The 11,724-nt window shown below is 46.0% G+C and overlaps 1 protein-coding gene across 2 annotated transcripts in view; it reads right to left on the bottom strand.

Annotated features, from left to right (window-relative positions):
- Positions 1 to 527: 527 nt before the first annotated feature.
- Rabgap1 (RAB GTPase activating protein 1) overlaps positions 528 to 11,724 on the bottom strand; it is a 176,744-nt gene continuing 165,547 nt past the window's right edge. For both annotated transcript variants that reach the window (XM_010613494.3, XM_010613493.3), the window contains exons 22-26: positions 6,333 to 6,437; positions 5,581 to 5,664; positions 4,938 to 5,009; positions 3,168 to 3,365; positions 528 to 1,910 (exon numbers count right to left, since the gene is read on the bottom strand). In XM_010613494.3, coding sequence (XP_010611796.1) covers positions 1,788 to 1,910; positions 3,168 to 3,365; positions 4,938 to 5,009; positions 5,581 to 5,664; positions 6,333 to 6,437 — 582 coding nt within the window. In that variant the 3' untranslated portion in view covers positions 528 to 1,787. The remainder of the gene's footprint in view (positions 1,911 to 3,167; positions 3,366 to 4,937; positions 5,010 to 5,580; positions 5,665 to 6,332; positions 6,438 to 11,724) is intronic.

Below are 11,724 nucleotides of genomic sequence, written 5' to 3'. Positions count from 1 at the left end.
GCGAGGTGTCTGTCTCACGCCTGCCAAACAGCACTAGTTTTCACGGCAGCGGCTCTCAGTGACTGCAGGGGCATTGGGTTGTGCCTTCTCCCCTCCACAGCCTGTCACACCTCAGCTGGGCATGTGTGCCTCAGCCTCACTTCCAGGACTGTACAAGGCTGGTCTCTCTCTGTGCAGGGGGAAGGAGGGGAAGGAGCACGTAAGGATAAAACTGGTTTTTACAAAGCAAGGTTGTTTGTACCAAAATATTTAATGAATATGTTGTTAAAATAAAACCAACAAAAGAAATAGTAATACAGTTTTACTGGTTTATATTTCAGTTTGGAAAGTTGACACAAAACTACCGTAGCACAATGTCACGCACCTAGTATTAGAAGGGCTTACAGCGGTTTTGGTAACTGAACAAGAGACACAGAAAGCGGCGAGGGACAGTCTGGGGGAGGAATCACCACTTCTCGTCTCCCTTACACAGATGACCTCAGCAGCAAGTGTTAGTACAGCCAACGGGGACAGAGATACAGAACAAGTTTCGTTATATACAAACCAGTGCCTCTGTAGCCAGCCACCTCCACTCTGAATGCAGGAAAGATGAATCATCTGTGAGATGGCCTGTCAGCGTATCACTATATAAATTAAAGGTCAAAGTGTTTTAATTAAAAAAGGTGCTAAGTCTCCATTCCCCGGCTTTGAGGTGAGGATCTGCAGCCCACCTGGACAGGGAGGTCAGACCCGGCCCGACTGCGGGAGGGCAGAGGCCCTGCCAGGGAGGAAGCGACGAGGCCACAGCCACGGAGACCTCGCGGCACATGCACACTCACACTTACACAGTCTTTCTCACTTGTGCAACCTGTCGTGCACACACACTAGGAGCCTTGAAGTGCGAGGGCCTCTTCACAGCTCCCATGATGGCACGGAGGAGAGCAGGGCCCAAGGAACCTTGAGTGAAATTAAGTGCCCAAATAATCACGGCAGTAAGCTGTGCAGATCAGCACTCCTAGTCTGAGACTTAAAACACTGTCGACTGGGTGTATTAGGAAAGGTGTGTGTGTGTGTGTGTGTGTGTACACATGACACATAAGCAAAATAAGATTTGTCCACAGTGTGATTAACACAGTCTCACAGCCACATCACCCACTCCAGCTTTGTGAAGTCGTTTTGGCAGCTAATGCTAAGAAATAGTAGGAACTATGAGAGTTGCATAGAGTTGATCAGAAATGTGTGAATAATGCCAAACCAAAAACCTGTGCATCATAGTTTCACAAAAGTAGGTGGTTTCAGCTATGACTATGAAATCCTTGGATTTAAAACAAAGTGCTTCTCCATGTCTACCTGGGGACCTTCTGCTGGCACTTACAGATAAGAATTATTTTAATTTCTGATCCCCTATTCCCAGTATATATAATATGTATACGTTTTAAAAAATTAAAGGTTTAGAAAAAAATCAACACACTGAAGGATCCCCAAACTCTGATCATGTAGGCTCAGCCTTGAGGCTGGGTAAAGTGTTGACCCACACAGGATGAGGCCTGGGAGGTCACACTGAGGAGTGATTTCCGGATGCGTCCGGAGCATCAGCGGAGCCGGCAGGCCCGGTGTGTCAGTAGTGAGGAGAGCCTGGCCAGAGGCTGCCAGCTGCAGGAGCTCGGGCCCAACAACCTACCCACATGCGTCTACACATCCGACTGAGTCCGTTCCGGTCTTGGGACATGTCACAGAATCACACATCTGGCCAAAGAAGGCAACAAAAGGTGGTGTTTTCGGAAGGTGTCTGGAGGCAGCAGCTGCTCTCAGCAAGTCTCTTTCCCCTGAACCCCCGTCGCCGTCTTAATGGAGCTCAGCGTTCGGTTAAACCAGGTCTTCTTGGCTGCCTGTACCTCATTGAGGGCGAGGCCTAAGTGGTGCTCCAAGTCCTGCAGAAGGAACAAAGCAAACAAGGCCCTGGCTCCAGCATCATTGGCACCACCTCCCCAGAGCAACGCTAAGACAGGAGTTCAGCCGTTGACTCTGGCGAGGCCTCTGGAGATTCCCCCAATCTCAAAACGGCCTGAGGAAAGTCCACAGGGCCCAGGGATCCAGAGGCTTTCCCATTTAAGAAATGGGAAATTTGCTGCTTCGCCTATTAAGCCAGCCTCCCAAATTGAGTGTTTCTCTTTCCTGTCCTCCTGCACACCAGACATAACGAATACTCTAGCTCGACTACATCACTCATTTCCAGCTAAACCTTTAAAGGACAAGTTCGCTTGGCGCGGCATTTGAGATGCTTCCCAGCCTAGGCGCACACACTGCCTGCCTGGGGACCACCTCGCCTCGCCTCGCATGCTCATGGTTCTTGCTCTTCTGCAGGTGCAAAACCTATCCATTCCTGACCACAGCTCAGAACTGCTGCCATGGCGACGCCCTTCAGGATTGTGCAGAGTGGTCCCATAGCCATGTCTTATCTCCGCATTCCAACAGCTAGGACAGGGCTGGGCAGAGCAGATGCCCAGAGAACACGCACGGGGAGGAGGTGGCCTGAAGCTGCCAATGGACTGGCTTCCTCCCACAAACAGCACTTCTTCATGCTTTCCTCGGGCTCAGTTGGTGCTGGCAGTACTAGCAATACAAAGTGAGGATGACCAAGAGAGGCCCGATTTCTTCATCAGGAATGAAGCTCAGATAAATTAGGGAAATGTGCCCTAGGTTATGAAGCTAGTTGAGTGATGGGAGCTGGGACAGTGAAAGCTCATACTTACGAAGCCTCCATCATGGTGCTGGGCCTTTTTTACACATAATCTTATTTTGTTCTTAAAACAACTCAACAGAAGACTAGGACTCATTGCTCCATTTGTAGATTGTCCTCATGTGCAGAAAGGTTACTAACCCACTGTCTACTAACCCACTGTAGAGCTGGCACTTCATAAAGCATGTGTTCTCCAGAATATCCTACTGAAAAGATCCCAGCTTTGTCGCTGATGGTCACTATTACTAAGTCCAAATTCTTAGGCCAAACACTGATTAAACAACCACTGGTAAGTAACAAGTCCTGGGCTTCTCCTACGAGGAGTATGACTAATGTTTAAAATGGGGAAAGAAGAGGAAAAACCTTCCCCAGACCATCCAAGTCATTGCTGGAGTTCCTGGCCCACACCAGGAGTCTGGCTCGGCCTGGACCTGCATGTTCCCCTTACCTGGATCTTGCATTCAGCCTCCACCAACTGGAGCTTGGTTTGTGCCAGCTCCAGCTCCATCTCCCTCAGCTGGTTCTTCAGCGTCTCCTTTTCTTCATCTGTGTCTTCATCCAAAACCTCCTTGGCCGAGCTGATGCCCTTCACACGACCTTCTTTGTTGAAAAACTCCCGGCAGCGCTCACAGTCATCTACTTTTTGCTGAAATTAAGTGTCACAGGTGAAGAGGCAAACAAGAGGAATGGCGTTTTTAGATTCGGTGAGCTCCTCCCCATGGGCAGGAGAACCGGTGAGGGCGTCTCTGCGGAGTGCCAAGGGCTGAGCCCAGCTCTCGGGAACCTGCAGAGCCTCCTGGGGGAGCGCTTGCCTGGTATTAAATACCAAAAGCAGTAAGGCTATCCTTGTCTTGCTTGATTAGCAGCTGCATTTCCAAGAAAATGACGCTGTGAGATTATGCTAAGTACCTTCACTTCAGAACTAGGGACACAAAAACAGGTGAGGGTAAACTTTAACTGCTATTGGGAGCAATTATCCTGTTGTTTGTTCACCGAAGTCTGCAGCCTCTAACAGGGTTATGAAAAGTGTTTCATAACACAGGAAAATGGTTAAATGCTAGTTGAAAGAAATAGGACACAAAAATGTATATAAAATATGGTCACAAATAATTTCACATTTCATCAAAACTTAAGATGCCACTGGCTGTGAGAAACATGTTTCTCTAAGAAAATGTTCTGTGAAACTACAAAAAGCCATCCATCGTAACATACTCTAATCGTAGAACGACTGAAGCTTTGTATGTCAACGTCAACACAGAAGACCAAAAGCATATACACCCACGTGGCAGGGTATTTCTGTTTTGGATTTCTTTGAGCCAGTATCTCGCTATGTAGTTCTGGCTGGCCTTGAACTCCAAGCAGTCCCCCTCCCTCAGCCTCCTGAGTGCTGGGCTTACAAGTACGTGCCACCATGCCAGGCTTGTCAGCTTATGCAAGGCCCTGGGTTCAGTTTCCAGCACCAAGATGTGAAAGGGAAGAAAAAGACAGAGGTTGTTTTCTGTGAGTAATAGCATTATAAGGGTTTTCCTACTGATTTACTTATCTTCCAAAACTTAAGACCATTATTACAGTTTTAGACTTGGAAAATAAATTATTTTTAAAAATTAAGTGCTTGTTGCTAAACACTAATTACAGCAAGGGCCGGTGTCATCTTGGTGCAGGTGTGACACTGCTTTGTGTCAACACGGCTGTGGGCACAGAACTTCCCTGCATTCCTGTCCACTGAGCTGTGAATATGTGAGGAAAGGATGTTTCAGTAGATTACGCCTCTTGTAAAATTTGACAACCACTCTAACATGTGTATAGCTTACAGATAATGCCAAGTTACAGAAGACCCCAACTGGCAGGAAAACATGAAAGTGAACTTCCTTGCATCTGGAAGTGTTAAGAGAAGAAATGAGCTGTGGTGCAGGCTCTACAGAATGAGCAGAGTGACAGCACCTGACCCCTGCCTTGCCAGACGTCACCGCAGCCATGGACTGAGTGCCTGCTCAGTGATGTCGGGAGGTCCTGGGACTTGGAGCTCTAAAGCCAGAGCTCTCCAGGTGCCAGGGAGAACAGGCAAAATATTACCTGTCAGGTACTGAGCCAGGCCCTGTGCCAGCCAGCACATCACAACTCCTCAGCTTCTTTCCCCTTTGAAATCAACACCCCTCCCCAAGCCTGTGACACCAGATACGACCATCACACGGACCAGGTAGTGTAAAGGAAGTCTTACCCGAATTTTCTCAATTTCCACTTTATTCGCCGTCTGCTGCTTCTCCAGTCTTTCACTCAACTGAGAACAAATCTAAAGAAACAAAACCACACTGTCTTCAGCAATGCAGTCATTTGCATAATTTGGGCTGGGAATAAATTCTGCAGTGGCAGCTAGAGTATACTAAGCAGAATGGACACAGCGCCAGACAGGCTGCAGCTGCTTAGCGGGATGGGAAGCGGACAGCGGTGCAGAGGCAACTCGGTGGCCGGTGCTTTCTGAACACTTGCCAGGCTGCAAGCCAGCATGAGAGCCTACACAGAAAGGAGCAGGATCAATCCAGTTATGTTCTCAAAGCTCATCAGGCCACAGAGGAACTGGTTTACAAACTTACGTAAGTCCATAATTCTGAACCTGAATGCCCCGAAACATCCCATGGCTTTCACTTAGTAAGTCCACATGACATGCTGGGCACCATGCCAGGCACTCTACAAATGGGTCTTTCTGAATCCTTATACAGTACTCCCAGACAGGGATATTTTCTTTATTTTTAATTGAGAATAAGGGGAGTCTGAGTTTGGAGCCAAAGTGTGTTAGCCCCGGGTCTGGAGGGCATACATTTCACCCACAGGGGACAAAGCCCAGCCCAAGTGCAGGAACCCACCTGCTTGTAGTCACTGATGATAGAACTGTTTTTTTTAATCTCAGATTCTGCCTTGTCAAGTTCCCGGCGGCACATTTCCTTCAGCTGCACACAAAAGCAAAAGTGAAAGCTTAAAGGGAAAAGTAAAGGAAGGTCTGTCACTAACTGCTTAGTACTGAGCCTCCCTGGATTCCCAAAGGGCTCTGTTCCCCCCACCTTCTTCCTCACCCTCAACAGCACTCATCCCTGATGTTCCTGATGCCGAGAGAGGGAGAGTCAGGCCACCTCCTGGGACCTGTGGTGCATTCTTCCCCGCCAGCACCCCCACCCCAGCTGTGGTGGCAGCCAAGGTGGCGGGTGCACAATCCAAACTTCCAGGGAGGAGCTAATCAGAGGCCTGCACTTCAGGTTACGGAAAAAGTGCTTTGTCCCTGCTCCCCAGGCCTGGACAGGCAGGCGTGGTGCGCTGGGGCTGTGGCAGGGGGCAGCTCTGTGGGGGCCACAGTGGAGAATGAGCAGGGAAGAGCTGGACCCTGATGCTGCATGTGCTCTGACGGAAATTCTCACTCTCCTGTTGTGCTCCAATGCCAATGCACAGAAAGGCCTGCCCACAGTCTTCCTAGGCTTTAATTATTATCCTGCACAGAGTCAATAAGAGAAGCCCTTGCAGAGAAACAAGTGAGCTGTTTCTAGGTTCTCCTGTGACAACATGCAGCCAGCAGCTGAATTCCCACTCTAGCATTTGCAAGGCACGGAGTGTGAGTGGGGCTCACCTGCGCAGACTCTTCCTCCAGCCGTCTTTTCTCTTCTTCCGCATCAATCAGCTTCTGTTTGGTCATCAGCAGCTCTTTATTTAGTGCATCTGCCTTTTCCTCAGCCTGAAACATTTAGTGCATCTTGTCAGAACAAAACTGAAAACTGGAAAGGGCTTAAAAGACAATGGGGAAACTGACTGAGGCGGGAGGATGAAGGGGCTGGTGCAGTGTGTCTCGGATCACGCTCAAGGGCCTGGCCATCCCCACGGGCAGTGCTAGTGTGGGGCGGAGCTCAGGGGCTCTGCTTTAGGCATCAGACAGCCTGGGCTCCCCTCCCATGATGCACTGACCACTGCCGCTTCCACAAGTCCGCGAGGACTTTTCTAAGCTTTAGGCTCTTCACTTGAGGGACACAGCATAAAAAGCATTCAGCACAGTGCCTCTCGGTAATAAAAGATAGCTGTCAGTATTTCTAACGTAACAGTAAACTCTGGTTTTCTTTTTCTTGACTGTACATCCTCTGCTTCATCCAATGAGTCTTGCATGTTGCCCTTCCTGATAAGTCACCTGATAAAGGAGGCTGTCCCTTTCTTGGGACTTTGTCAAAATTATCTAAAGTGGTCATGCCAGTGACTGAGGGGCATGCTGTGAACCCCAGGGAAACTGACAACCCTCTGCCTAACGTGAGTTCCTGGCATGGGGCCCTCGGTGGCTAACTCAGGATGGACTATACTGTGCTAGAGAATCATCAAGGACTAGACAGAGGTCTGTGCTGGGCTCCGCAGAGACAGCAGCATTTCTGGTACCAATTAGCAAAAGTGGGGCAGCTGGACACTGAGCCCTCCACCCACTCTACTTCCTCTCACGCATCTTCTTGGGAGGAGCAAACCGGGACCTTGAATAGCAAGCTGTCCAACATCCAAAAGGCACCTAATTGAATGGGATCCTAGGGTTAAGGGCTGTTCCTCCAGGAGGGAGATTATCATCACCTCCTCCAGCTCCAACCCAAGAATCACACAGCAGGGGAACAACCAGTAAGGAGAAGAAGTCCTATTAAAAGACGTTAATAATGGAACCCATGAGTTCTGCCTTGGACTCCACACACATCTTTCACACGCTCAGTGGAGCATGCACCACACACTCCTCCTTTACTTGTCAGCACTGCTGCAGGGGCTGCTGCTCAAGGCTGAGGCTGACACTGGGCAGTGTGAAGAGCCAAGTGACGCGCAAGGTCTTCTAATTCAAGGGTCTTCCCTGCTGACCTTGACACCCCAGCTTTCAAGGAAGGAAGGTGAAGTGGTTTCTTCACACTCTCATGATTTATGTAACAGAGCTGAAACTTGACTCTGAGCCTGGCATTTGTCCACCATTCCCAGAGCTGGTTCTCACCGGAAAGGTGAGCAGAGACCACCAGACTAACTAGCCAGGGGCCAACGACGGCACAAGCTTGATCCTTCAATTACATCAACCTTCGAAGGAGAACATCTGGGGACAACAAACCTGCACTCAGACTTCCATGTCTAGTCACGGAAGATTAACACAAGACCAGATTCATCCTCCCACTATAAACACAAAACTGGACAAAATATATGAAACAAGTGCTTTCAGAACTACAAACAATAATTGAAGAACTGCTTCCTGGGAGAAAAACAAGCAAGCAAACAAATATCTGTATCCTAACCATCACCCTGGTTTCTATGGCTGGATCCCAAGAGTATGAAGGCCTTAAAAAGTTAAGGGTACCTGGGGGTAGGGTGAGGTGGCTGGAAGCTGCGGGGCAGAGCACTGGCAAAGAACAGCTAATAAGGCAATAGAAGAAATAAGATCATGCAAATAGTCAATTAAGACAAATACTGTGGGAAAGGGGAAGGCAAAAACAAATTGCCATTTGAGCAAAACAAAGGCTCATTTTAAAATATAAAGATACAGGTAATGTTAAAAGTGGAAGGATGGGAGAAAGATATACTGTATAATACCATGAAAGTTGTTGTGGTTATATAAGTACTAGATGCAGACTTCAGAATGGTGAAAGTTTCCAGGGACAAGATGCCCATTTCATAGGATAAAAGAGTTACTTCACAAAGATGGGAGAACAATGTGAAATTTACACATAAATTCAAATTATGTGAAATAAAACCTCATATAAATGAAAGGAGAACTTGTTACATGCCAGTTAGAGAACAGAGACTTCTACATGGCTTTTAGTGGAGGACAGATCACTGAGTCCACAGAGAACTGCCAACCAGTCTGCCCTGACATATGGTGGGCGCATGACAACCGCACACACAGACGCCCCACATGCAGTGTGCTGAGCGAAGGGTCAGACTCAGGTACTATGGCTTGTGGCTGTGGGAGAATTAAGAGATCATCAAGAAAAAACTTTTAGGAATACCCCTCATACCTGGAGATTACTAATTTACTCCTATAGGTCAAAGGTAAAAACACAAGAACTGCCTGAAAAAAACAGGGTATCAGAATGTCGGGGGTATGGATAAAAACAGTGTTACATGGATACTTATAACTGTAAATGTTTATTTTAGAAAAGGTCCAAAGTCATTTTCAACGTACCTCTTCAAGAACTTAGGAGTACTAATTAATTCCAAAGAAGGTAGAATACAGAAACTGATAAAATAACAAATGCTAGAGCAAAATCAGTAAAACTAAAAGCTAACTTTACAAAGGATCAACCAGCTCATAAATTTCTATTTAGGCTAAGAAAAAAAAAAAGGACACAAATTTCTCAGTATGAAGAATAAAAGAGGGGACACTGTTACCTAAAAAAAGAAATTATCAGTGTTATATGGGTACATTTGATAACAATGATGAAATGGACAAATTACTTGAAAGATGCAAAATATAAAAATAGGAGCACATGAACAACCATGAAATTTAAATAGCTCTATTATCTAAGAAAGAAATTTAATTCACAAATAATATCCAGCAAAAAAATTCCAAACCTGCATAATTTCACTAGGGAATTAAAGATTTAATCAACAAATAATTCTACACAAAGTCCCCCTCTTCTCCCCGCCGGCACTGGGAATCAAACTCAGGATCTTGCGCTTGCGAGGCAGGCACAGTGCAACTGAACTACATCCCCAGCCCATACATGGAGTTCTTAAGAAAATGCAAAGGAACACTTCTCAGTTCATTCTATGAGGCCAGCATTGCCCTGGCAGTAAAGCAATCAGACAAAAGCATTTAAGAAAACTCCAGACAAATATTCCTCATGAACATAAAAGTTAAAATCTTTAATAAAAGGAAACCTCATATGGGGTTTAACCCAGGAAAGCAAGGTTGCTTTAATGAGAAATACCAAATGATTACCTCTGCAGATACAGGAAAGCAGCCAACAGAATTCTACACCCATTCATGACAAAAGCTCTCAGCAAACAGAACAGGAAAGAACAAGTACGCATTCAGAAAATGCAATCAGGAAAACAGTATCATTTATGATAGATGAAAATGTGCAAGTCTTACAAACTCAAAATTAAAAAGCACTGCTGCAGAAACTGAAAAATATCTGCCAAGTAAAAATGATAACACATTCCTGGACTGGATGGCTCAGTCACTGTTCAAATATCAATTCTCCCTGAGGAGATTTATAGGTTTAATGAAACCTCAATCAAAACCTCAGAGGGCTTTTCCTTCAAGGCATTTACAAGCTGATTCTAATATTTATGTTGGAGTGTGAAAGACTTAAAGAGTAGCTGAGTGATTTTTAAAAGGAACAGCAAAGTTGGAGGACTCACATAACCACATTTTAGGATTTCTTTTCCTCATTGAGTTTATTGGTAATTTTAGGTATAAAGTAGTTACCACATTTTAGGATTCAGAATCAACTGGTTTTTGGTATGGGGTCCAGGTAATGTAATGGAGAACATTTAGCAAACTGCTCAAGGTCACAGAGCCACCGACCAGTTTTCTTGCTCTCATGCTATCCTGTCTCTCTGCACATGAGTAACCGTGCCGGAGGGATGTAGACCTTGTCCTGTACACACTGGGCCAGGGACCGTCCACACAGCCCTCTGACCCTTTCCGCATTACTCCCATTACACAGCGGAGAAAGCCTGTCTGGCGTCACCCTGGGACTAAGGAGCTGACTTGGAATTTCTCAGTATCTGCTGTGAGAATAGCACAACTGACAGGTGACAATAACAAAAGCTATATAAAATCAACTGGAAACAGAAAGAGGGTTCTGGAAGCTGTAGGAGCTTTACACTAGAGCTTTTTCCTGGGATGCAGAAAGGACAGCATTGAAAAGAATGAAGTTTAAAAAAAAAAATCCGAGTTCTTGCCAACTATGGTGGTGTATGCCTGTAACTGCAGGATCTGAGAGGCTGAGGTAGGAGGATCTTTATGAGTTCCAGGCCAGCCTGGATTACATCCTGAGTTCATTCTAACCTAAACTACCCAGTAAAGACACTATCCCCCCAAAAAGCAACTAAAACAAAACACCTAAGTTCTTGAAGTGAAAAAAAAAAAGATGAGAAGACTCCATATTCCACACTTCAGTGAGAAGAACACTGTTCTTCACCATTTTCCTTTTTTTATAAAAACAAAAAAAAAAAAAAAAACCTGCAGACAGGCATGGTCAGTGAGAAGAACATAGCAGTTTTCATTTATGATAAAAAAACAAACCCTGCAGATGGGCGTGGTAGTGCACACCTGTAACCCCAGCATTCATTAGGCTGAGGCAGAAGAATTGCCACAAGTTTGAGGCCAGCCTGGACTACACAGTGAGACCCTGTCTCAAAAAACAAAAAACCAAACAACAAAAAAGCCCAAACAAACAAAAAAGAAGCTAGAGGTGCTACAAGAGGCCCTGTGCCCTACATTTGACAGGGCTGAGCTGTTGAGCCTGTTTAGCAGTGTATGGTCTGGGCTGAGCCACCTGCATTTTCACCTGAAGGCCCTGTCTGTGATGACTGGGTGACCTGTATAAACTTCAGTTTCCTCATCAGTAAAGTGGGGAACGAAATGGGTACACAAAATCTTCATATACTTCCGGTAGATGTCAGCCTCCTGAAGTTCATGAAATGATGAATATCTCTTCTACAACACTGGCTGTTGTGAAGATTCAATAAAGCAGTGCATGCTGAGCACTTCTAAGTGCTCAAGAAACAAGAGCAATCGTGTCAGAATCACCAGTCATCCTCAACCCTTGCTTTGGATGCAGTTATGACATAAACCAATTTCCTGTCTCATATTTATTATGGGGAAACAGTAGCGTCACAGAAAGAGCTTGACAACTCCAGTTAGATTCCCAGCTCTGCTTCCGGGTGCCTTCACCTCACCGAATCTCATTTCATGATTGTTAAAAAAAATTCTCATCCACAGATGGGGTTTATGTTACTGCCCTTACAAGGCTGAGGTAAGGACAGAGATACTAGCTTAGTAAAGTGCTTAT

The sequence above is a fragment of the Fukomys damarensis genome, unplaced genomic scaffold (assembly GCF_012274545.1).
Source record: "Fukomys damarensis isolate Sample0158 unplaced genomic scaffold, DMR_v1.0_HiC HiC_scaffold_36, whole genome shotgun sequence".
NCBI classification, from domain to species: Eukaryota; Metazoa; Chordata; class Mammalia; order Rodentia; family Bathyergidae; genus Fukomys; species Fukomys damarensis.
This window is presented reverse-complemented; position numbering and strand designations above follow the sequence as displayed.